At 37.2% G+C, this 27,868-nt stretch overlaps 1 protein-coding gene across 7 annotated transcripts; it reads left to right on the top strand.

The window, feature by feature from the left end:
* The first annotated feature begins 6 nt into the window (after window positions 1-6).
* On the top strand, window positions 7-27,653 carry LOC107794253 (uncharacterized). 7 transcript variants are annotated; one of them, XM_075233463.1, is made up of 8 exons: window positions 64-153; window positions 242-306; window positions 1,285-1,366; window positions 8,591-8,680; window positions 10,751-10,902; window positions 10,985-11,116; window positions 11,189-11,871; window positions 11,944-12,937. In XM_075233463.1, the coding sequence occupies exons 7-8, from the start codon at window positions 11,416-11,418 to the stop codon at window positions 12,112-12,114; spliced, it is 627 nt and encodes a 208-aa protein (XP_075089564.1). In that variant the 5' UTR covers window positions 64-153; window positions 242-306; window positions 1,285-1,366; window positions 8,591-8,680; window positions 10,751-10,902; window positions 10,985-11,116; window positions 11,189-11,415; the 3' UTR covers window positions 12,115-12,937. The 7 variants fall into 7 exon arrangements, 5 of the variants coding, with proteins under 5 accessions (XP_075089567.1, XP_075089564.1, XP_075089568.1 ...); XM_075233466.1 differs by lacking the exon at window positions 8,591-8,680 and having other exon boundaries at window positions 7-125; XM_075233467.1 differs by lacking the exon at window positions 8,591-8,680 and having other exon boundaries at window positions 10,751-10,848.
* Window positions 27,654-27,868: the final 215 nt, after the last annotated feature.

The following is a 27,868-nucleotide window of genomic DNA, read 5'->3' as shown; positions in this document are numbered from 1 at the left end:
AAAATACTTTTCAAAATGAGCTAATGTTAGAAGTTTAGTCAAACGGTCCCTTTTATAACCACAAAAAAGGTTTTGTGGCAACATATTGTAGCTGAAGGGAAAGGTCTGGGATTGACAGAGCAAGGGTAGGAAATATCTCCGCGCTGGAGCCGGGTACCTGGAGGGGTGGGGAGGGGGCGGGGGGAGCTCTTCAGCACCTTCTTCCTTGTTGACTACTTATATAATTTCATTCCTTTTGCAGAGTACAGACATACTTCAAGTTCAGGAGAAGCAAGAGACCCAAGAAGAAATAGGCAAACTAAAGAGGTAACTTTCTGCTAATCCTGAAAATTACTCTCACTTTCCAGTCGCAAAGCATTTCTCTGATTCAATTTTCATCTTTTTCCTTTTTTGCTTTAAATTCTTTTTACAAAATCACACTCTCCCAAATAGGTATTAGTTTGGTATACGTGGATAATCAAAAATGAAAATGAAAATTGAATTTTGCCAGATAGATAAAATTATACACCACTTTCTTTTCTTTTTTTACTTAATTTTTGTAATTTCTTCTTTACAGTAATTAATTAAAAACTTCACAAAATTTGATTTATTCATGTATAGTATGTAATTTCACCCTTAAATTTTTTTAAATGTGTTATTGGTTTAAATATTTTAAAAAATATTTTCCTCGTAAATCTAATTTCCAAGTGGAGGTTTCTAAACTCTTTTTCAACCTTTTGCACCTATTCTCTGCCTCCGCCCTCTACTCCCACCATCCCTCACCCGGCTATCCCCAACCATCTACCTTTGCCAACCCCTCCTCCAGCCCTTAGATCTCGACCTACCACCTTTTCCGCCCTTACTTATTTCGTCTCCCATGATATTTGCCTAAATTATATACTTTTCAAAAAATATTTTGTTATCTAACCAAACACCAGAAAATAAAAGAAAATCACTTATTTTTCAAATAAATATTTTTTAGGAAAATATTTGCTAATGAAAAGATTTTTCTTTGTACAAAACACACCCAAAGTGTGCGCTCTTCCGAATCTGTTTATTTATTCAAATTACTTGGAAGCTACAACATGACACTATAAAATAATGAAACATTGAAATCCTATTCAACCCAGCACAACCCCCCCCCCCCCCCCCCCCCAAAAAAAAAAAAAATCCCATGTTTTGCTTTTCCGTTTTTTCCTTAGTGAATTCTGCATCAATGAATTGGTTTGATAGTAATGATCATCTATGAATTGAGCAAAAGATTTTGATAAAGTACTTTCTCTCTCTCTCTGTGGAATTTTGCAGTTTCAACAAAGTTTATCTAAGACGGATGGCACAGCATATTGAGATTACCCGACTGCTCGATCAAACTCCTCCGAGCGATGAGGTCTCTCTCTCCTCTCACAAGACACACACACACACACAAACACAGAATCTCTTTTGTTTTTTTCCCCACTGTTTGTGTACTATTTTTGACAAGAGGAAATAAGATAGGAAGTATTAACGGATTTGATGGATAATTTGATTGTCCTTTTAAATCTAAGCTTGTGGCACAAAATGGCAAACAAACAAGATCAAATTCGGTAACAGAATAGCAATTTATCCTTCTCTTGTAGCAAAGTAACTGCTACAGCTGATCTAGACGAAGAATAAACTCAATCATAAAGACTAGATAATTGGGGAAATAAAGTTATGTTGGTCCTTATTACCTCTATTAAGTAAAAGAGCGAAGGTCATAAATGTAGTATGACGTATTTTTTCCCACTATTATTCATGTTACAGATGATGAATCAATTTCTTTTATATGTCTGTCACTTTATCTTTGTTAGTGCTGTCTGCCTATAATGATAGATAAATCAAAAACTTTTCATTCTAACTTATTCTTTCAATTGAAATTGAGATTTTTGCCTATCCTCCTATTTTATTTTGAAAAATTTGAAACTTAGGTAAGTGCTCAGCTGACTTCCATCTTTTGCAACAAACTAAACAAATATTTTTTTCAAAATATATAAAGTATGACTTCCATGTGCTCAAAATATTTCTTTATTCCTAGTAAGATACAACTATATAAAGTATTTTCCAAGAAAATAATACAAAATATGAGATATGTCATGTCATTATCTTAAAATATTCGACAATAAAGACAATAAAATTATGTAATATAAATATTACTATTTAAAAAGCCATAATAAAAATAAACATAATCTAAAAGTGCTAAGTCATGCTAAAATAAGTAGACTAATAAGGGAGTATTAATTGCATGACTAAACGCTAAAGAAAAAATAAAAATAGGTTATGCATTTTTATCTAAATTATTGCAAAACAAAAATAGATATTCAATACATTCCCGTTCGTAGTATTGAATTGAATGTCTTTTGTTAGCATTATTATTGATTTGATTTTTATTTGGGCTTTTGTTAGCACTATTTAATTTACTAATGTTTATGGCTATAAAACTTAGTAAATTAAATAAGAATATTCCAAAGTTATAAGTCCAACCTTGAAATAATACCTCAAAAGATAAAATTATGAAATCTTTTAAGAAATATTTATAAATTACATCACAATAAGTATATTTATATATTAAATATATCTAAAATTTCTATATATGTAATGTCGGGTTGGTTTGGTTTCGGTTTGACTTTCTTTAGTTAAAACCAAACCAAACCAATTATGATCGATTTTTTTTTCTAATACCAAACCAAATCAAACCAAACCATAGTCGGGTTTTTTTTTCTCGGTTTGACTCGGATTATCGGGTTGGTGAAGTTTGTCGGTTTTCTTCGTACACCCCTACCAGCAACTCAACTTCACAAATCTGTACACATCATACAGAAGTGTAGTATCAGTACAACCGACCCCATGTACTGGTAAGTATTTTGTCTAACCTCGTCGAAGTAGTGACGAGGCTTTTAGTTAAAAGATGCTTATTGTTATAACCTGTACATTATGTTAATAGTAAAAGCAGTTCAAAGCATAACAGATAAAAGTACCGTATACAACTCTGCGAGACAATCAACAATTACTAAAAGGAATCTCAGTAGTAGATTTACAATTTTTCCTGGTATAAGAAGTATATCCAAGATATCACGTCAAATGGCACGGTAACACCTTTTGTGCTTCTATCTCTGCCTCACCACATATATATATAATTTATTTGTGACAAATCAGCATGACAACACCCTTCGTGTGTTCAACTCATCCTCCCAAATGTACGAGTAACAGAACCAACCAGATGATAGAAATATCGATAACAGGAATTACAAAGTAGGAAATACGCAAGTACAACAATGGACAAGGATACACATGTGGGCAACAGTAAAAGACTAAGCGGAAAACACGTGAGTAATAACAACAATTGGAAAACAAGAAATATTAACTTCAATTAACTAGCATATTGGAGGCCTAAATACAAATATAACAAATAAGACGAAAATACATGATCTTTACAAGTTGACAAATAAGGGCATGAATGGCTAGCATGGTGGAAGACTTATACTATAGTGCAACCGAATAGATACAACATGAGTATAATTATAAAAGCAGGAAATAGGTATGGTATTTGCAAGTTAAGCAATAAAAGACATGGACAGTGCAACAACAATTGAGATAGAGGTAAAGTATGGGACATTAAAAAGAGTCACACAAATATATGTAAATACAACAATAACAGCTAAAGGTAAGGGCATATTCATATACACGAGAAACAAATATCACATTATTTAGCATGTCCCTCATCCTCACCTTCACGGAAACACCCTTCGTGCCATGACCTCATGATATTAAAAGCATAACAATATGAATGAAATGACACGGCATCACCCTTCGTGCTTTACACTCTTCCTCACATGATAATGAATATAAAATGCCACGGCATCACTCTTCGTGCTTTACACTCTTCCTCACATGATAATGAATATAAAATGGCATGGCATCACCCTTCGTGTTTTACATTCTTCGTCACATGATAATGAATATAAAATGACACGGCATCACCCTTCGTGCTTTACACTCTTCCTTACCAAGCATATGCATGTCAATAAAATGACAAGGCAAGAAGTATAAATAAAATCGAGGAGAGTGTTCAACGAATATTCCAAACAAATTCTTAATCACTACTTTACAAGCCAACAATGATTCAATGAACTCTCAAGGGCCATATAATTCAAGTACTTCCACAAATCCCACAATTTATCAACAACACAAGTATGAGATCTAGCATCTCAAAATATCGGCCATAGCAATATATTAATGATTATGCATAGAGATGACCGAATTAGACGCATCAATGTATTCTCAGAATTCCATCAAATTTGATCAAGTTATATTAGACTAAGTCTCGATTCAAACATTTAATACGATGTTCTCAATATCTAGAAGTCAAGTGAGGCATGAAGCAAGAAGGTCACGAAATTCTACAAACACAAATGTAACATAATCCACCCCCGAGCATGATTAACCCAGACACATACATATACGCTCATCACCTCATATATGTATCACCCCCGCATGTAGCAAACAATGACAAATAGGAGGAAAAATTCCCTCAACAAAGTTAGGCAAAACACTTACCTTGAACAAGCCAATAACAATACCGAGCAAGCCAAACGATGCTCTAAAAATGCCATCACACGCGTAATACCTCCGAACGACTCGAAACTAGCCAAAAGCAACTCAAATACATCAAATAAAGCCCAAGGAAACAATTTCAAATAATAAAGATCGAATCCTAAATCAAATCCCAAATTCGGCCAAAAATCACACCCGGGCTCACAAAACTCACAAAATCCGGAAACCCATTCAATTACGAGTCCAACCATACTAGTTTCACTCAATTCCGACTCCAAATCGATGTTCAAAACTCAAAAATTCATATTATGAAACTTTAGGCCAAAACCCCCAATTTCCTCTTTAAAATTCATCAGCCAAAAGCTAAAATCGAAGATAGATTCATGGAATATAACCAAAACTGAGTAGAGAACACTTACCCCAATTCATATGGTGAAAATCCCCTAAAGAATTTCCCAATTCCGAGCTCCCCAACTTAAAATATGTTAAATGAACAAAACCCTCGTTTTAACACTGTTCTGCCTCGTTTCTTGTGCCAAATAATCTCGAAACTCGTTTTTGATGCTTCCAATGGATTCCTTGTTAAATTCTAGTCAAGTTAGGCTCTTGAATCACTCCATTTGACCTTATATTGAAGAAGATATGTTGGTTTCAATATTTGGAAATAGTGTAGATTTTTAAATACGAAATCAGTGACAATTTCGTAATTAATCTGGAAAAATCTGGCAACCCAATTCTTAGTAAAATGACCATAAACTCCTCATACGATGTCCAAATTCGATAATTCTTTTTACTATGGCTCCGTAATTACAATACGGATCTAATGCTTCAATAAAAACAGAATTTGTAGCTCATTTGCTTAATGTAGTACCATTTATACTTGAAAAAACAACGTCAAAACATAAAAAAATGAGCACAACACAACCCAAACCTATCCGAAACTCACCCGAGCCCCTCGGGACCACGTCCAAACATACCAACAAGTCCCATAACGTAACGCAGACTTATTCGAGGGTTCAAAACACACATAACAATATCGAAATGACGAATCACACCTCAATCCAAAAACAATGAACTTGGAAACTTCAAACTTCCCCGACCGATGCCGAAACATAACAAATCCCGTCCGATTGACCTCAAATTTTGCACACAAGTCACATTTGACATTACGGGCCTGCTCCAACTTCCGGAACTGAAATCCGACCCCGATATCAAAAAGTCTACTCGGTCAAACTTTCTAAAAAAATCCAACTTTCGCCATTTCGAGCCAAATTCAATTACGGACCTCCACATCACAATCCTGACGCGCTCCTAAGTCCAAAATTACCCAATGGAGCTAACAGAACCATCAAAATTCCAATCCGAGGTCAAATACTAAAAAGTTAAATTCAGTCAATTCTTTCAAATTTAAAGCTCCCTAGTCGAGAATCATTCTTTCAAATCACCCGAATAACCTGAAAATCAAAACCGACGATTCACATAAGTCAAAATACATCATACGGAGCTACTCACGCCCGTAAACTACCGAGCGAAGTGCAAATACTCAAAACGACCAGTCGGGTCGTTACAAAAATAATCTTGTGCGTAAAAATAGTTAGAAATAAATAGTTATAACTTTGATGATACATGCAGCTGAAGGACCCAAACTGTTGCTTCTAATATTAGAGAAAATGTATTAGCAAATGTTTATTACATATAGTTCATATATTCAACATTTTATGGGTTAAGTGGGTAAACCACTTGTATATAAAGGATAGACCATGGTGGCAATACTCTCCTCCATCTGACGGTTCCGGAGAAAAATTTGTTCAATAAGGAACAAATTTGCCGGGGGGTTTGTGAACAATGGCTGGCTTAAACAGGATGGTAGATACTAAGTGCGTAGTGGGTACCAGTGGAGGAAGGGGACTATAGAAGATTGGCCATGGTACAGGGGGGTTTGGAGCAGGCTGAATGTTCCCAAGCACTGCTTTATCAGTTGGCTTGCTATCCATAAGAGACTGTTAACGAGGGACATGCTACTAAAGATGAGGATTAGCCAAGATAGCTGGTGTCTAATATGTGGAAATCAACTGGAGACTGTGGAACATCTGTTCTTTGAGTGCAAACTCTCCGAGATGTCTTCAACTACTGTTGCAATGGGTGCATAGCGGCATAATCGAAACAATATAAAGGGGATTTGGCGAAGGGTAGTAAGAGGGGTTAAAGGGAAAATCTGTAGGGATTTTGTCACATCAATGGTGGCTGCGCTAATGTATAGAATCTGGAGGGCAGGAATGGCCCTATGAAACTACAAAGTCCCAACTCCGTGAGTGATATATGAACAAGTCCAACAATATTGTAAGATTAGAGTAGTAACAATTTTGAATAAGAAGAGTAGTAGGATTGAGTGGGAATGGATAGACCAATTGTTGTATAGGAAGAGTTGAAAGGAGTAGATTAGAAACAATGATAAAGGAAATGGGGGATAGGAGGGGCTTCTTTACTGTAGCTGTAGTATAGGCAATTAGGGGCCGTGTTTTGGCTTCGTTATGATTGTTTTATTGGGGTATTGGTGATTAATAAAATTTTTTGTTTTCACCTAAAAAATATATTTAACATTTTCTTAGTTTTTTTTTTTATCAGTAATACGGATATGCACTATTGCTCCTTAATCGTAATTCACGGATGGTTATTCAACTTTTTAGCATCAAAGTCATTAAATTATATTTTACAACAAAGAAGTTACTTGACTTTGCCTATATATAATGGAAAGCCAAATGTTTTTGTAAACCTAAAAGTCACTCAAGTTGACCCAAGTATCATATATAGAACATGTCTCCTTTGTGTTCTCCTAGTGAGTTTCTGAAATAATTACGCAAAATCGAGTGACTTTATTTTTGTTTCAATAAATAGTTTAGTGACTTAAATGATTAGTACTTAAATAAACTTGAATAACTTTTTCATTACAAAAAATATTTAATAACCTTGGTGCAATAAAATGAAAATTGAGTAACCTTTCGTGAAATTAACCCAATCCTTTTATAGTCGGGACTTCCTCCTTATAGTTACTTTTTGGCCGTCACACTCAAACTTGTGGAAGTTAGCTCCAAAATTTGTACTATTAGGGATCGTTTGGTTTGAGGACAAGTTATACCGGGACTAGTTATGCTGTGATTAGTTATTCTGGTATTATTTATTACTGACTATTTGGTATGCTGTATCAATTCTGAGATTTTTAATTTTACTACTTTATCGTGGGATAACTTGTACTGAGCAGGGGCGGACCTAAGTGGTGAGAAGTGGGTTCAACTGAACCCGCTTCGTCAAAAAATAATACTTTGTATATGTATAAATTATGGCTAAAGCAAGGTAAATTTTGTATAGAAATTAATTTTGAACCCGCTTATACGGCTTATACCGCTTATGCTAGTTATGGACTTCTCCGACTGAACCCGCTTGCACAAAATTCTGGGTCCGCCACTGGTCCTGAGATTATTATTCTACTCTCTGGCGGGGTATAAGTAATCTGGTACTATTTTTAATCCTGGAAAAACTTATTCCAGGATTAGTAACCAAACAAGTGATGAGGCGGTATCAAATTCTTATTCTAAGATTATTTTTGCTTGTCCATCGTACCAAATGACCCCTTGGTGTTTCTAATTGAAGTAAAGTTTTATTACACACAAAAAAAGATACTTTTATCAAAAAAAAAAAAAAAAATCAAGAAAAAAGAAAAGAGATACTAGCCCTCGGAACCCTTCGAAGAAAATTAACACCATTTATGTAGGTGAAAGGGTTGTCCGTATGCAAGTTGCTGAATCCTTCAATAACTGGTATGTCTTTGGGATATATAATAGCAAAAGTGAACAAATTTCATGATATCTCGAGCCCTATGCCCAACCCAACTGTTGCCTTTTTTTCTGTTTTGTGGTCTTCTATAATTTTTTTTGAATAAAAAACACATAAATTATAATCAAATGATATTGAACTGAGAAAATCCTAAAACACACACATGCCACTTACGAAGAATTCTCGCTTCTCACTCGTCTCTCTCGATCAGTCGCCATCTCGCCCGCAGTTGCTAAGCCCCTCACCCGTTGTTGCTGCTTCCTTCTTTGCCTTTGCCGTCGCCAATTATCGAGCTCGAGCGGTTAGTTCTCTCTCTCGCTCTCTTACTTGAAGATAATATGATATACTATAATATACATGATTTTTATATGATTACATTGAATTAGTTCAAATCAATGTTACTTTTTATTCAAGTAAATGTTTGTTAACAAATGTCAGTTCCAATTTAAATAAGTGTTAGTTTAATTATACAAATGATCATGTAGATGTCGGTAAAGATCGATCCCTTATACATTTCACCTATTTCAAAATTCACCTCACTTGGATAGTTGTCTTTACTTTCTTTTTGTGGGTTTGTATAGTTGCTTGATTATTTTAAATGTATTTGTATGGTTATATATTGATATATTTTTTTCTATGCTAATACAGAGTTTGTAATTTGGTTTGTTTCTATGAATTAGGTTAATGTTAAATTGCTAAATTATCTTGTTTTAAAGTATATAGATTTCTCCTAACATATTGCTTAACCAAAAAATAGGAATTTCGATCAAAGCCTATTTTTAGAAGTACTCGGGTTACTAATAATCAATAAAATCGATATTCTTATAGTAAGAAAGAGAATTAGAATAGCAAAGTAATCAGTAGAAAGCAAAAGTAAATAATTGTATTCCAATAATAATCAGGATATCCCTCTACAGATGATATTTCTTTCCCTTATATAGTGACTCCTAAGTACAACGTCTTTTCCCCTTTTATGGCTAAATCATTATGAGCATTAATGACATTAATGAAACGTTATAATTGGTAGTCGTAACTGTTTCATGAGATTCTGTAACGTTTGTAACATTCATGCTCATTAATTGAAGATCAATGAATCTGCCCTTTTTATAGTCTTGGTTCATTTCACCGGTGCCTCTTTAAGAGACTAGAGCAACCGTTCCTTCTTGTCCCTTAAATGTTTTGCTCGTACCTATTAAGACTTACGCCTTTTCCAATACTCTTCTCCAGCTGTCGCTTTTCTAGTGATCCACATGTCTTGCCATGTCAACCACATAATTAATTCCACGTGTAAAATTTATTTACAGATAGTCCCCCCACTTTCCATTTATTCAGCAACTGAATATTTGGGAAGTGGATCTCATTTATGGCGGGGATTTTTGCCGCCGTTTCTCACGTGCCATTGTATCTTCTTCTGAACTGATGCGTCGTATATCACTTCCATTTAATGCATGTGACACGTGGCAATCATCGATTGGCTCTGCAACTCTACAACGGGTTTTAGGGCTTTTTTACAGTCGCATCAGTCATGAAGTGACAGTTTTCATAATGATGTTTCTATCATTACCTTTTTGCAGGACGGTCGCCTCTGCATATAAATACATCTTTTGCCTTTACTTTCACGAAAAAATTTCAGTGTTCTTTTTTCACATCTTGTTCTTATCCTTTAATACGTTCTACTTCTTTATACAACTATGTCTTCCTCAAATCCTGATCCTCGAAAAGTTGTCATTGTAGATGAACTTCCCCTTTCTTCTGCTCCTACTAGAAGTATGAGAGGTGGTAGGTTGCGTAGTTTAGGATCAATTTCTGTACGTGGTTCTTCTTCTCAACCCAGCTCTACTCCTCCATCTTCTTCAAGAACTAGGGCTTCTTTTCCACATAGATCTTCTGCTAGAAATAGAGATTCTAGTGAACCACTTCGTGAGCCTACTATTGACGAGATTATTCCCGTTGAACTTTCCTTTATCTCGGACAGAGAATCAATTAGAAATCAAGTCACTTCCATGACTTTTCACGATCGCGCTGATGTTTACCCTTCCCAAATCACCGAGGGTTTGGTTTCTGTTGTGCGTAAAGATTGCCATTGGAAATTCGACTTCCCGATTCTGGTCCCTAACGAGAATCAAAGGATCACTTCTTTTAAATCTGGTTTTTCTTTTGTGTATACATATCCCTTTACATTAGGTTTTAGGCCGCTTATTGACTCAGTCATCATTGAATTTTGCCATTTCTTTGACGTATGTTTAGGATAAATTGGCCCTATCGTATGGAGGGCAGTGTCATGCCTTAGATATTTGTCAAATGTGGTTCAGTTACCCTTTACTTTTTATCATCCGGTTCATCTTTACTCTCCCAAATTATTCTGTCATAGGGTTTTTACTCTTGTGGCGAGAAGTAAGAGAGTTTTGGTTAGTCCTGAAGACGACAAAGACCGTGGCTGGTACGCCCGATTTGTTGCCTCTCCTACAAGTGAGTTAGTAGGCGAAGAAAATATGCCCTTCTCTAATAAGTGGAACTTTGCACGTGAGTTTTAGTTTCACTCTTTTATTTCTCTTCTTTAAAAAAGAACTTGTAGCCTTGTAACTGTTTTACTTTTCTTTTTCAGCAACCATGAGAACTGTTGAGGAAATTTCTGATTTCCGTGGTTGGGTAGAAAAATTATTAACAGTTGCTTCAATGGAAGAAAGGTTCTGGAAATACCTTTCAAACAGATTTGGGTGGAAAGTTAAGACTCACGGTAACTTTCTTTTTCACGTTCTTCTTTATTCTCATGCTCACCCTGGGACTTATTAACCCTTTTCTTTACTAGGGTTTCCCATTCGGGGTGTGAGTGCTGCATCAATCACTGCTTCGAGGCTCTCTCTATCAAAGGTTCAAGAGATAATCTTGAGTTCCTCATGAAAAAGAAAAGCTGATAGACCACAGAACTCTGAAGATGAAGAGGAGCGAGATGAAGGTTCATTGGTTCGTAAGCCACGAGCTAGAAGACGGGTCATTTCAGATGACGAAGCTACTCCTCATCCTCGTCCTGTTTCCATGTTTGAGCCTGAAAGTGCCACTTTAGTGAGTTCTGATGAGGAGACGCCTGCAGCACCCCGTGACTCTGCTAAACCACTCTTTTCTCGTGGATTTGATGAAGAAAACTTTGGTTTTGTTTCTGAGGAAACACCTCTTGCCTCTTTTCCTGTGTCTGTTCCAATTGAATCTCAGTTGCCTGTACATACTGTTGTTTCCATTGCTCCTTCCATGGCTATTTTGACTTCTTCAACGGTTCCTACTGCCACGACTTCCCATGCTGAAATTGGTTCCTCTAGTAGCAGTAGGGCAATGAAGCAAGTTACCATCGAGGTTCCTGCAGATGGTAACCTTTTGATGACATCAGACCAAGCTGACGTGTGGTTGAAACCACTGATAGGCCTAGTTGAGAAGTCCAAACTAGAAAGTCATAGCTCTCTAACGTGGATGAACGATATTGTGCATTCATCTTTAAAGGTATAAACCTTGTCTTCTTATTTTGCGTGATTTTTCTTTTACTAGTATCACATTTTTTCCTTCATTGTGTAGATTAATCTCATCGGTACAGAGATGATGAAAAGGATTATCCATACGGAGCAGCTTATGAATGACTATCATACTGATGCCGACAATTGGAAAGAGCAGTACGAGGGTCTTCAACTTGAAATGGAGGTTTTAGATGAAGATAAGTGTACCTTAGAGCAGCAAGTAAGGTTATAGCAGCAGAACTAGCGGTTGAGAAAACTTCTTCGAATCAGGCGGGCAAAGATAAAAACCTTCTTGAGTCCTCATTTGCTGAACAACTCTCTAAAGCCACTGAAGAGATCAGAGGTCTAAAGGACCTATTGAACCAGAAAGAAACTTACGCCGGTGAGCTTGTTCAAACGCTTACCCAAGCTCAAGAAGATCTCCGAGTGTCTTCTAGCAGAGTTTAATTTTTGGAAAGTTCACTTGCCCCTTACAGGCTTCTTATAATGCTGCCTTCACTATGAATGAGAAGCTTAGGAATGAGATTGAGCATTGGGAAAGAGATTATGAAGCTCTCGAGGATAAGGTTGCCGTTGAAGTAAGTTGGGATTTTTTGAACACACGTCATGACGCTTTGATGGAAGCAAGCCGGGAAGGCTTTGACTTAGCTGCTGAGATTGCAAAGATCAAAGAAACCATTGAGAAAACCCAACAAAGTCAGAGTTTTTCTTCACCCGTGACTGACATTCCCGAGGGTGATGAAGTTACTCCTGGTGAGGCTGCTATTCAATCTCCTTCCGCTCAAGTTACTCTTCCTGCTTCTGATGATCCTGCTCTTCGTCCTACTGGTTCAGTTTCTGCCCCTCAGTGAAAGTTTTAAGAAAGTTTGAAATGTCGTTTTTTTAATTGATGGAACATTTGGAGGTTCACCCTTGGTCCCATTTGGGGATAATGTTTTGGAAAATCATACCCCTAGTTCGTTTTGGTTTTTTTTTTGTATAAGACAATCAGGTTGGAACTAAGTTCATACTTAGTTTTAACCAAGTTATTATAATATTATGAAATTTTTGTCCAACTCTTATAATACCTTTATTTAGAGTTTCTGTTCCACTCTTTTAGGAGTTTACCCTTGCTTTATCTTTAAAAGTTCGGGCTTTATTTTCCACTTATTTGGAGTTTTTGTTTTACCCTCTATTATTTTAACTTTTGCATATAAAATGCTTCATTACTTCATGGTTTTTTTTTTGTGAACAAGCACGAATTATAAAAGAGGGCCCTTTTATATACGACACTTAATGAAGAAGACGTCTCAACTTCATAATGGTGTAAGCATACGAAAAAAGAGATAGGAACATACACGTTTCTTTGAATAACTTTGAGGAAAGTTTTGTATCATTCGAACTTTCAAATTACATAATGCTTTAAATGTATTTAAGTATCATCTATAACTCTTTCGTAACTGTTTTCTTTACAATAGATTTGTAAAAATATTCAAGGGTATATCTTGCAACCCATGACTAAATATTGCCTTTAACCTAGATTTTGAAATTTACATCCACGAGTGTATTCTTTATAGGTTTTTGAATCGGGCTTGTATTTTTGAACGCTCGTGACTTTGCTCTGAACTTTCGATTTGTTGGGTAGACTTTAAGCTTGACTTGAATTCTGATTTTTCCAGTCTTCTTTGCTCTTCTTTGCCATCTTTATATATATAGTCCCCCAAGTGTTTGAGCTTTGAAGTATGAAATCTCGAGCACTTGATTATTTCTTCCATGCGGTCCTTTTCCTGAAAAAGGAAAAACGTACGGGACTCGGAGGCATATATAATTTAGATGATGACTGCTTAACCCTTTATATTTCCATCAGAAAGGTTGTAACCCTAGACTGGGAATTATGTTACTTTCACGTGTCTTTCAGGTTTAATATCATCATTTGGTGCGGGCTAGTTTTTTGCCTATCATCTAAAATTGTTAGTATAATTTTAACTGCACAAAATAAAAATTGTAATTGAGGGATACCTGACCGTGGGTATTTCATTTCCTTAGAAATAGTATTTCTACAGATGAACAACATTCCAACTCGAGGGTAGAACCTTGCCATCCATGGTTTCCAATTCGTATTCACCTTTTCCAGCAACACCTTGAACTTTGTAAGGTCCTTCCCAATTTGGACTCAACTTTCCTGCATTGGCTGCTCTTGTTGATTGAAAAACTTTCTTGAGTACGTAGTCCCCAATCTTAAAGTACCTAAGATGAGCTTTCCGATTGTAATATCGCTCATTAATTTGTTTCTGGACAGCCATCCTTATCAAAGCTGTTTCTCTCCTTTCTTCAAGCAAATCGAGATTTACTCGCATCTCCTCTTCATTTGACTCTTCGGTTGCTTGGGTGTATCTCGTACTTGGTTCACCTATTTCAACTGGATTAAGGCTTCAGCGCCGTACACAAGTGAAAATGGTATCTCTCCCGTACTTCTTTTCGTTGTTGTTCGGTAAACCCACAAAACTCCAGGTAACACTTCTGGCCATTTACCTTTTGACTCTTCTAGCCTCTTCTTCAAGTTATTAATAATAACTTTATTTATTGATTCATCTTATCCATTGGCCACAAGATGATAAGGTGTTGAAGTAATTCTTTTAATTTGCCAACTTTGAAAGAATTCTGTGATTTTCGCACCTATGAACTGTGGGCCGTTATCACACACGATTTCTTTTGGAACCCCAAACCGACATATGATGTTCCGCCAAATGAAGTCCCTGACTTCTTTTTCTCGCACCTGTTTGAAGGCACCTACATCTACCCACTTAGTAAAATAATCAGTGAGTACTAACAAAAATCGTACCTTTCCTTTGGCTTGTGGTAGTGGACCCACGATATCCATCCCCCACTTCATAAAAGGCCACGGTGCAACAACCAGATGTAATAACTCTACTGGTCGATGCATGTTATTACCATATCTTTGGCACTTGTGACATTTGGCCACAAAACTTTCTGCCTCTTCTTCTATTTTTTGCCAGTAATACCCTGCTCTGATTAGAGTTTTTACCAAGGATCTTCCTCCTGCGTGATTTTCACAATGTCCTTCATGTACTTCTCTCATCACATACTTTGTTTGAGAAGGTCCGAGACACCTTGCTAAAGGACCACCGAACATCTTTCGATATAAATTGCCTCGATCCAAACAATAGCGGACAACTTTTCGTCGAAGTGCCTGAGCCTTTTTCTTATCTTCGGGTAGAATTCCGTACTGCAAAAATTGATGATTTCGTTTCTCCAATCCCAGGTTAAATTATTGAAATTTACCTCGTTTTTATCCTGGTCGAGTGCCGAATGAAACAAATGAATTACGGAAGCGTTTTCTTCATTCGTTGCTTCTGCAGCGGATGCAAGATTAGCCAACGTGTCTGCTTCGACATTTTCTTCCTTGGGTATTTGCACGATTTTCCAAGATTGGAATTGTCTGATCAAATCTCGTGCCTTTTCCAAATATTGCTGCATCCTCGCCTCTCTAGCTATATAAGTCCCCTGCATTTAATTAACTACGAGCTGCGACTCGCTTTTGATTATAACCTGCTCTATTCCGAGCTCTCATGCCAATTCTAAACCTGCAATCATAGCTTCATATTCTGCTTCATTATTAGTAATAAGATGACATTTTATGGCTTGCCTTATAGTCTCTCCCGTAGGTGGGATTAGAACAATGCCCAAACCTGCTCCTTTAACATTCGAGGAGCCATAAGTAAACAAGGTCCAAGTACCTGGATAAGACCCGTTAAATACCTGCAGTTCTTTTTCTGCTTCTGTTGCCATCCCAGGGCTAAAATCAGCCACGAAATCTGCTAAAATTTGTGATTTTATCGCAGTTCTAGGTTGATATGTGATGTCATATTCACTTAGTTCTATGGCCCACTTGGCTAGCCTACCTGATAACTCTTGCTTATGCAATATATTTTGTAAGGGGTAAGCAGTCACTATAGAAATATGGTGATATTGAAAATAAGGCCTCAATTTTCTAGATGCCATAATTAATGCTAAAGCAAGTTTTTCTAAATGAGGATATTGAGTTTCAGCATCCAATAAAGACTTGCTAACATAATAAATCGGAGATTGTTTACCTTTATCCTCCCGAACTAAACGACACTTACCGCCATTTCTGAAACAACAAGGTAGATGAATAGCCTTTCTCCATCCTTTGGTTTAGCCAGCAACAGTGGGTTTGACAAGTATACTTTTAGATTTTTGAGCGCTTGTTGACATTCTTCACTCCATTCAAATTGGCTTTGCTTTTTCAACACTGAAAAGAACTTAAAGCTTTTCTCCGAAGATTTAGAAATAAATCTTCCCAATGCTGCTATCCTACCTGTCAACCTCTGCACTTCTTTTTTGCTCGTGAGTATATCCGGTATTTCTTCAATAGCTTTAATTTGTGCTGGATTTTCTTCAATTCCTCGATTAGAAACAAGGAAACCTAAGAACTTACCTGATGACACACCAAATGCACATTTCTCGGGATTTAACTTCATATTGAATTTGCGGAGAATCTGAAACGTATCTGACCAATGTTGGATATGATCCCCCGCCTGATGTGATTTGATTAGCATATCATCGATATAAATCTCCATAGTTTTTCCATATGTTCTTGAAACATCTTGGTTACTAACCTCTGGTACGTGGCTCCAACATTCTTTAGGCCGAAAGGCATAAATTTATAATAGTAAGTCCCCCTATCTGTAATAAAAGAAATTTTTTTCTCATCTAAAGGATCCATTTTTATTTGATTGTACCCTGAATAGGCATCTAAAAAGCTTAATAGTTCATGTCCTGCAGTAGCATCAATTAGTTGATCTATGTGTGGTAACGGGAAAGAATCTTTAGGGCAAGCTTTATTCAAATCAGTATAGTCTACGCAAACTTGCCACTTACCCTTCTTTTTACGTACCACTACGGTATTAGCTAGCCAATTAGGATATTTTACCTCACGGATAGATCCAATTTTTAAAAGCTTTTGTACCTCATCCTGAATCACCTGATTTTTGGAAGCTCTTTGCTTCCTTTTCTTCTGTTTAACAGGTGGATACGTTGGATCTTCATTCAGCTTATGGGTCATCACCTCCGGTGGTATACCTGTCATATCTGAATGCGACCAAGCAAAGCAATCTGCGTTAAATTTCAAAAATTCAATCAACTTACTTTTCATCTCCGGGCTCAGGTTGGTTCCGATGTAAACTTTTCTGTCTGGCCAATGTTTAAACAGCACCACCGCTTCAAGTTCCTCAATTGTTGTTTTGATGTTTTCGTTCTCTTCTGGCTTTTGGATAGTATTAGGCCTTGAGTCTACATCCGTTTGTCCATCTGCAGTTGGGGTTTGTGCTGCTAAATCCTCAACTGAATTCTGTAATTGCTATTTTCCATCCGCTACATCATTTTTTGCGCTTGAATCTGCTACTAAATTAATGCTTCGAGAAGCCTGTTAATCAACACGAATTTGTCTTATCCCCCATTGCGAAGGGAACTTGATAATCTGATGTAAGGTAGATGGAACAATATCCATCTCATGAATCCAAGGTCTGCCAAGGATCATATTGTATGCCATATCCATATCTATTACTTGAAATTTCGTATCTTTAACTACTCCTTCTGCGACTGTTGTGAGTATTATCTCCCCTTTTGTGACAACGCTTGAATTGTCAAATCCAGATAAGGTACGTGCTTTCGGTACCAATTTGTCATCAGCTTGCATCTCGTTTACCACTCTTAAAAGAATGATATTACAGAGCTACTTTGATCAATCAAACCTCGTTTTACATTAGTGTCATGTACAAGTAAAGATATTACCAGTGCATCATTGTGTGGGATCAACACACCATTCACATCTGCATCATCAAATGTTATATTATCTTCTTCCAGAACTTGGTGAACTCGCTTCCCGTGGTTGACTGTGATTTTTGACACCTTTGCAGCCGTATATGTCACGCCATTGACCTCCTCCCTTCCACTTATGACATTTACTGTTCTTTTTGGTGATGGAAGTTTTGGTGGCTCCTGTCTATTTTTCATATATGCTTGGTTACCCTTTTCACTAAATAAATCGGTTAAGTAGCCTTGTTTTAATAAGTGCTCTACTTCACCTTGTAGCAATCTGCATTCTGCTGTTTTGTGACCATGATAGTTATGAAACTCGCACCAGAAATTAGGGTTTCTTCTATTTGGGTTCGATCTCATTTCCTTTGGCCACCGCACTTATCTCCCATGCTTTTTAAAATAACTACCAACTCAGATGTGTTAACATTAAAGCTGTAACCACCAATCTTCGCTTTTGAACTTCTGTCGTTGTCTCGCGTATCTCACGTGTCTCGCTCCTTTCCAAACCTGGATGACGAACCCAAATCTCTGTCCCTTGTTCTGGAATCGTACCTCGGATTCTCTTGTTTTGATCATGAATCCCTTCCTGCTGGTCCTATGTAAGGTTCACACCTGTTCTTACCGGACCTTTTTTCAGTTTCTGGTCGCCTTGAACTTATTCTTTCATCTCCCCGGGACTGAGTGATGGTATCTTCTTTTATCCGCAACTTCGTGCTATATCTGTTATGAACATCATTCCAAGTTGTTGCAGGGAATTCTCGTAAGCTTTTTTTGAGTCTCCTCCTGGCTTCTGAGCTCTTCTCATTTTAATTACTTGCAAATGCCATAGCCGCCCAATTATCAAGTACGCGTGGTAGCATTATTCTTTCACGTTGAAATCTATTTACAAATTCCCTGAGTAGTTCCGTATCTCCTTGTTTTATTTTGAAGATGTCTTCCATCCTCTTCTCAACCTTCTGAGTTCCCGAGTGTGCTTTTATAAACGAATCTGCAAGCTTAGTAAAAGAATCAATAGAGTTCTCAGGTAAAAGAGAATACCATGTTAGTGCTCCATTTGTGAGTGTTTCACCGAATTTTTTGACTAGCACTGATTCAATCTCTTGCTTAGTCAAATCGTTGCCTTTCACGCTAGTTGTAAACGCGGTTACATGGTCTCGTGGATCGGTTGTCCCATCATACTTCGGGATATCGGGCATCTTGAACTTTTTTGGAATAGGCAAAGGAGCGACACTTGGCTTCCAAGGTTGTTGAGAATATTTATCTACGTCCACTCCTTTGATTATAGGTGGAACACCAGGTATCTCCTCTATGCGATCGTTCTGCTCCTTGAGCTGTTTCTGCAAAGTTAGTACTAAACTTTGTAAATCACAATTAATTGGAATACCTGACCTTCCATCACAAGATTCACTGGGAGTTCCTCCACTGCCTGAATTGGCAAGTCCTGGGCGTGGATTTTCAATGGTTGCGGTGTTATTCGGAGGTGAAGTTGGTGGTACAGTTAGCAGCCCACTAACGAAAGCTTGAAGAGCATTATTGACCTGTTCTGCGATCAATTGCTTTAATGCTGCATCAATAGCTTGATCATCCCCATGTTGGTCATTCACATGTGATTCAGACTGTCAGGTGTCCCTTCTCGGGATTGTCGAGGAGAGTTTCGTGGTGAAGGGACTGGAGTTCCATCCCCTTGTTGATTTTGCTGATTCAACTGAATTGCTCATTTTGTTGGTTTTGTAGGTTTTGTTGGTTGTTGTTGTTAACGTTCGACATAATTTCTTGACAGAAAAGATGAATTTGGAAAGTGAAAAGATTATCAGATTTTCGGTAACGGAACCAATTTGTTTAACCAAAAAATAGGAATTTCGGTCAAAGCCTATTTTTAGAAGTACTCGGGTTACTGATAATCAATAAAATTGATATTCTTGTAGTAAGAAAGAGAATTAGAATAGCAAAGTAATCAGTAGAAAGCAAAAGTAAATAATTATATTCCAATAATAATCAGAATATCCCTCTACAGATGATATTTCTTTCCCTTATATAGTGACTCCTAAGTACTACGTCTTTTCCCCTTTTATGACCGAATTATTATGAGCATTAATGACATTAATGAAACGTTATAATTGGTAATCGTAACTGTTTCGTGAAGATTCTGTAACGTTTGTAACATTCATGCTCATTAATTGAAGATCAATGAATATGCCATTTTTATAGTCTTGGTTCATTCCACCGGTGCCTCTTTAAGAGACTCGAGCAACCGTTCCTTCTTGTCTCTTAAATGTTTTGCTCGTACCTATTAAGACTTGCGCCTTTCCAAATACTCTTCTCCAGTTGTCGCTTTTCTAGTGATCCACATATCTTGCCATGTCAACCACATGATTAATTCCACGTGTAAAATTTATTTTCCCCAATACACATATTGTACCGTTTAAAAAAGGGCATTAAAAATAACTTGTTTGTGTCGTGCTTCCCTGAAGTTCTACCTTAGTATTTGGCTGAACTCCCTTGTCCAAAATACAGGTCTGCGGTCTGCCCCTTTCAACCATTCTTTTCTTTAGTTTGTATCGTTTCAGATACTTAATAAATATGGACTTAGTACTATTTTACTCACTGCATTGTGACAATTCTATGTGAAAAGAAAAGAAAACACTCAAAAAGCAAAAATTAAGAAAAACCTCTCGCTCTGTTCCAATAATTACATATACAAGAAGGCAGGGAAGCGGATTATGTAATCGAGATAAAGACAGCAGATGGTCAAAATCCAGTATTTGATGAAGGATTGTTTACCGAATCATGTACAATCTTTAAAGTAACTACGGGACTACATGAATCAAATCCAGATGCCTATACGCCAAAGTTGATCTCCATCGGTCCTTACCATAAAAATAATCCAAAACTTCGCTCGATGGAAAAGTATAAACTGCATTACCGACAACGATTTCTCCGGAGGAAAGAGAGGATTGATTTGGAAAGTTGCATTAGAGAATTGGAGGAACTGCAGGATGAAGCACTAAAGTGTTATGATGATATAGATCAGCATTTTAACAATGGTAGTTCTAGGAAATTTGTGGAAATGCTGTTGCTTGATGGCTGTTTTGTGGTTGAATATATCCGTGAGTTCTGTAAAATGGTGCCGGAGGGAGAAGACAAAATTATCAAAGCGGCTTGGATGGAAGTTCTTGTAGATCGTGACTTGTTGCTACTAGAAAACCAACTCCCTTTTTTTATCCTCGCCAAACTTCACGAGATGACTACGGATCATGACGTCCCATTCATAGAGATGGTGAAATACAACTTTGCTACTAGTTTACCGAAGGTGACTCCTAAATTCATAAAGAAAACTGATGGGAATGCCAAAGAAGTCAAACATTTACTTCAAGTAATACACGTGTGTTGTTGCCCTCCAGGAATGAATGCTAGCCTAACTGGGAATGCTAGCAATAAACTAAAAAATGGCGAGAAAAGTTTTAACTGGCCTTTGCAACTAAGTTGGTCCAACAAAAAGCAACAAATTGAGGACGACGACGACATATGGCACGACCGTATGCGATGTGCAACAGAGCTCGAGGAAGCAGGAATTGAATTTTCAAAAGCTGGAAAATTTATAGAAGGTTGAACAAGGACAACGAGGAGGATTGTATAAGTTTATTTGATATCAAGTACGACAAGGAATTAATCGAAATTCCTTGTTTCGAGGTGGTTGATAGTACGGAGACCGTTTTGAGAAATTTGATAGCTTACGAGCAACACTCTATTGATGTACATCATAAATATTTCACAGATTATGTAATTCTTATGGATCGTCTAATCAACTCTGACAAAGATGTGAAGTTGTTTCGCTTGAAGGGAATCATCAGAAACCGGATAGGCGATGACAATGAAGCAGCTAGCATCTTTAACAGACTTGGAGAAGGAGTGATCCCTTCAACTCAGTTCTATTACAAAGAAGCATGCAAAAAGGTGGTTGAGCATTGTGAAAAACCATGGAGTGAAAGGAAGGCAAGTTTTTGGCACAATTACTTTAATGGTCCTTGGGTGGGACTTTCAACTGCAGCTGCAGTAATCCTCCTTTCGCTCACAGTTATGCAAACAGTTCTAACTTTCATAAGTACTCTTTAAGTAGTCGCTGTAATCATATACTATGTGTGATCTATCGAGTTTGTATTAGTGGTGTTTCCTCACTGTTGCTTCATAATTATATTCTAAGTTTGTGCACTCATGATTTTGTTATGGACCAAGGGTGAGTGTGACTTAAAGTTATGGATTTATTTATTTTTTTAAAAAAATACTGGTTAAGTTGTACTTTCTTTCGCCGAGGGTCTTTTGGAAATCAACGGCGGATCCAAGATTTTAAAGTTATGGGTGCTCGCCGATAAAGACTTCAAAAGAAGAGGACAAAATGAATTTACTCGTGCATATGTAAATTTACTAAATATGGTCAAAGTTAATGGGTGCTTAAGCACCCATAAGTGCCCATGTGCATCCGCCACTGGTCCTCACTACCCTTCCCAAATCGCACAATGGAGTTGCGTACACACTACCCTCCCCAAACCCTACTTATAAAAATACACTGGGTTGTTACTGTTTTAGTTAAGTTGTACTAATAGTGTAAAAACTGTTTACACTATTAGTATATAGTATAATTCCAAATCGATTTTGTAACCATAATCAAGAGCTTTAGTTGAAATAAAACTACAAATTCAGTTTTGCTTGTTACTCCTTATGAATGTCTCAAATTAATAATGTTTTTCACACTTCCTCATGTGACAACATGGTAGAAAGCAAACGCAATAAATTATACGAGAAGGTGAACAACTATATATCTATATCTATAGCTTTAAATGTATATCTATTGTCACACCTCCTTTTTCTACTCGAAGGGGGTATAAAGGAGTTTTTTCAATTAAAGTGACAATAACCGAAACAGAATTATTTATTCAATTCAGAGTCGTCACTTGGGATAATTTATAGTGTCCCAAGTCACCGGTTTAAAATCCCAAATCGAGGAAGATGACTCTATTTATGGTCTGCGAACACAGAAATCCGGGTAAGGAATTCTGTTAACCCGGGAGAAGGTGTTAGGTATTCCCGAGTTTCGTGATTTTAGCACGGTCGCTTTAATCATAGTTGGCTCAATTAAATTGCCTAGTTACTTATTTAAGAACCTATGTACATTTTTATCTCTTACCGCTTTTACTTACTTAATTTATTCGTAATTAAGAAATTATCTTAAAACAAGTCACGCGTACGTGTACTCATTCCGTTCGGCGCGTCAAAAATCATATCAGGTGTACGTGTCCACAATTAATCACGCTTTATTAATATTAAGAAAGTTTGACCGAAGTTGCGCGAACGCATACCTTGATTTAATTTGATAATCATAATTATGTCATGCGAACGTGTACACAATCATGATGATTCAATTAATTTATATTAAAACAAGAACGCGAACTTAACCCCAATTCTACTTTACTTCATCTAAAATCCAAGCCCAATTTTCAAGTGAATCACATTAAGGAAATTCATTCAAACTGAAGAAAGGAATAACTATAATTCAAATAGGTAATAATATCGATGGTCTAATCACAAACAATTCAACAAAAATAACACACAGTTCATAAGAAATTCATGCCATTTTTCATTCCAATAGATAAAAATATTAAGGTAACAAGATAGAGAATTGGACCTCAGTAGCAAAATCTGAAACGTCAAAACCACGGACAATATCTCTATTGGAATGTCTCGCCGGAAACCTCACTGAATTCTATCCGAAATTTGAATGAAAAAAAAATGAACCAGGCAACTAGAACCTCGATCGAACCTAAATCGAAGCTACTGTTCAATCTATTTTTAGAATGAAACTCGTCGCCTCTCTCTTACTCCCATTCTCCCATTGTCGTTGCCCTCTATTTGCGCCTGTGTGCGCGTTTTTGGTGGGGTATTACTGCTGACTTTGTGTTTCGGAGCTAGGGGTAAGTTAAGAGATCAGGGGTCAGGCGGCGGCGGCTGGTTCTTGTTGAAGAGGAGCTAGGGTTCTGGCGATGGCTGCTTTGGTGAGTTGTGAGGTCCAGCTGCTTGGGTGACTGCTGCTCTAACATCTGGTGGAGAGAGGCCGCTGGTTGGGTTCTTGTGAAGATGGGGTGGGGCTGGTTTTTGGGCATTCATTGTGGGGTGTGACGAAGGAGACGAAGTTCGGGGGCGGGGGGGGTCTCCTGTCTAAAACAACTCTTCCAAACTTAGACTCTAGGGTTCTTTTAATGTCTAGGTCTAGGGTTTTAGGTGTATTAGGGTTGGGTTATTATGGGCTAGATCCGAATTGGGCCAAATTTGGACCAAATTTACCTTTAAAAATGACCCTTTAACTTTACTATACTAAAAAATATTAATTCCTAAAATAATAACTATAAAATTGTGAAATCAATTCTAATTAAAATAAATTACTAAAATAAAATTAAATACTAAAAGTGAAATTATTTCTGTATATTTTTTTAATTTTATGAAAGATAGATAAACTAAAAGTAATAAAATATCATTTAGCTAAATAAGAGAAAATATTTTTGTAATTTTCATTTTTGTGATAAAATAAAGTAAAAGAGTCAAAACTATTTAGAATAACGATATTATGCTTAAACTAAATATTTAAACGCTAAAATATGTAAAATCTTGGGGAGGGTCAAAAATTACATGTCTACAGCTGCCCCTCTTTTACTGGAAACACGAAGTATTTTCAGACAAAGAATGACTAGACAGGTTTTTTGACCTGACCCTTATTTAGAGAGACCAAAAGTTAAAAGAAAGGAGAATGTGACCGAGCCCTGGTATCTGAGCTGCCTACATATCTTTGGCTATAAAGGAATCGGGCCACGTGTAGTTCAGAAGTAGGAACAATGATGGAGTGTACCAAGGTGGAGAGCCGATTGCGGTGCCGTTCCATCGAAGTTCCGGTCCGCCGTCCTGTTATTACATCAAAAACCAAGTTTAAAAAGACTAACTAAGCCTATCAGCTACGAGTTACAAGATTCATATCTATGAGTCTTCTGAAGCTTGATCTTGAGTCTTGGTTGGTTCTTCATGCAGACTCTGATCTGAATCTTGATGCTTGTTAGCTGCAGGTGTTAGTTCATTCTTCCACGGCTTCTTCAGATCAAGACCGGACATACAGTGCTTGTGACTTCAGCCATGTCTTGAGCAGCTCAAATCTTTCATCTGCTTCTGCATTTGGATTCACTTCCCTTTTTTTTTTCTTTTCTTTCTTTTTCTTGGGTTGAGACTTCTTCTTTGATCATCTCAAACCCCCGTGCCTCGAGGTAAAAACCTTATTCTTCAGGCGACTCGTGCTACCTCCGACTTGAAACTTGAAATGAATTCTGAAATGACTTCCCTTGTTCTCCAAGTAGGCGCCTGCTACTGACTTGAAACTTGAAAAAAATCCCAAAACGAATTCCCTTGTTCTCCAGGTGGGTGCCTGCAATCAAAACAACAAAACAAACAAAATTTTCTGCCCCAATTTGCACTCGAAAAATTTGTGAGTTGTTAGCAAAACTATAAACCACTTATGCTATTGATGCAATGATGAGAGTAAACTAAAGACTCGACTAGGATGTACGTCTCCTGTGAGTAAAACTAAGAAACTTGACTAGCAAATGCACCTACTAAAAATAAAACCTGAATGACCCAGATTAGGAAGTGCGTCTCCTAGGGAAGAAATCTCAATTTAGGAAGTGCGTCTCCTAAAAGTACATCCTGAAAAACCCAGACTAGGTAGTGCATCTCCTAGGGGTGAAACTTCAACGGCTCAAACTAGGAAGTGCGTCTCGTAGAACAAAAATATAACTTGAAAGACCCAGACTAGGAAGTGCTTCTCCTAGGGGTGAAACTTCAATGACTCAAACTAGGAAGTGCATCTCCTATGAATGAACTTAAATGATCCAAAACTAGGAAGTGCGTCTCCTAGGGGTAAAATCTCAATTTAGGAAGTGTGTTTCCTAAAACAAAATATAACCTGTAAGACCCAGACTAGGAAGTGCGTCTCTTACGTGCGATACTTCAATGAACCAAACTAGGAAGTGCGTCTCCTAGGGCTGAACTTAAATGACCCAAATTAGGAAGTGCGTCTCCTAGGAATGAACTTAAATGACCCAAACTAGGAAGTGCGTCTCCTATGGGTAAAATCTCAATTTAGGAAGTGCGTCTCCTAAAACAAAATATAAATTGAAAACCCGGAATAGGAAGTGCGTCTCCTAACGGGTAAAACTTGAATGACTCCAACTAGGAAGTGTGTCTCCTAGGAATGAACTTAAATGACCCAGAACTAGGAAGTGCGTCTCCTAGGGGTAAAATCTCAATTTAGGAAGTGCATCTCCTAAAACAAAATATAACTTGAAAGACCCAGACTAGGAAGTGCGTCTCCTAGGGGTGGAACTTCATTGACTCAAACTAGGAAGTGCGTCTCCTAGAGATGAACTTAAATGAACCAAATAGGAAGTGCGTCTCCTAGTGGTAAAATCTCAATTTAGGAAGTGCGTTTCCTAAAACAAAAATATAACTTGAAAGACCCAGACTAGGAAGTGCTTCTCCTAGGGGTGAAACTTAAATGACCCAAACTAGGAAGTGCGTCTCCTAGGGGTGGAACCTCAATTTAAGAAGTGCGTCTCCTAAAACAAAAGTATAACCTTAAAGACCCAGACTAGGAAGTGCTTCTCCTAGGGGTGATGTGTGATCTTCTCAATAGCCTTTGCGTAAGCAGAATTGGGGCATTACACCTGAAAAATTCAAGCTTCCAAGTATTGATATGAACATAGCTTTCATCCCTGTTTTAGACAAAAAACACTTGTGAGTTTAAACATGGTGGTTGGTTTGTGGCCTTGACTTTGAGGGCGATTGCTCCTTCACTTGCCACGATAACCTTGATTTCAACTTGAAAGACCTTGCTTGTTTATTGACTAACCACTTTCTCTGTCACCCTAATCACAAAAATACCTCTGATTCATTCAAACTCAATACCCTCTATCTGTTGCATTGTGCTCATGAATTGACATATACTGAACCTTTGTATTTCAGATGAATCCCAAAACACGTTGATTGTTACCAACTCAGTGCGCATACTGTTATTTCCTGACTTATGCCACTTTGATGTGCTAGTCAGATTCCATTTTGTGCAATTGGAAAGCTGGTAGCAAATTTTGAAGTCATTTCTCACTTGTTCTGACCAAACAAACTCAAGAAAAGGAAGTAAATGATGATAGGCTATAATTGTGTATTTTAGTCACTTATTACACTCTAATTTTCTACACTTTAATTGAGTTTGAGCTTTAATCGCTAGTGTTTGCACTAAATATGTGTTTTATGCCTTGTAGGAGTGATTCCGATCTATGTAGGCATTATGGAATGAATTCAAGTGATTTGGAGCTTTGAAGTCTGAGTAAAATCCCAAGGAATTAAGCCGGGATCCTGTTCGGGGATCAACGGATGCAAGTTAAGAAGAAAACGAAGAATCGAGCGGGCATACGGCGCATTGTCTAGTAAAATGCACATAACTTTTCTCTCAGAACTCTATTTGGGCTCCACAATATATCGTTGGAAATTTATTTAAAAGGGCTACAACTTTCCTGTTTTGCATTTTCGCAAATTCTGAATATCGCGCCGCATGGGACGCCGCAGGGTGCGGCGCGCCTGTACAAAATTTACAGAGCCAAAGTCCTATTTCGTGCGGGAGAAGGTGTTTTCGTTTGGGACTGACCCTACTTGGTATAAATACATATAAAAATGCTATTTTGAGGACTTTTGACACATCTTAGATCGAGAGACACCACTTTGGAGGAAAATACACACAAGAAACATCCGGGAGCATGAACATCTCAGATTTCCTCATATTTTCTAGTATTTTCAATTATTTAAAACTTATGCAATTGTTTGCTAGTATTATGAGTGGCTAAAAACCTATGGTTTTAGGGTCATGGGTGAAACATGAATGTTGTTGTTTGAGGTTTAATTTAACGAAGTTGATTTTATCATATTGGATTGTTTATTTAATTTTGTTCTTAATTGTTTTGTTGAGTAGCTAACAGTGAGATACTATCTACGTATTTAGAGTTGAACTCGAAAGTGGGAACTCTAGATTGCATATAAAATTAAATAGAGCAAGTTCTTGA

This window comes from Nicotiana tabacum, chromosome 16 (assembly GCF_000715075.1).
Source record: "Nicotiana tabacum cultivar K326 chromosome 16, ASM71507v2, whole genome shotgun sequence".
Lineage (NCBI taxonomy): Eukaryota > Viridiplantae > Streptophyta > Magnoliopsida > Solanales > Solanaceae > Nicotiana > Nicotiana tabacum.
The sequence above is the reverse complement of the archived record's forward strand: the minus strand, read 5'-3'. Positions and strand labels throughout refer to the sequence as shown.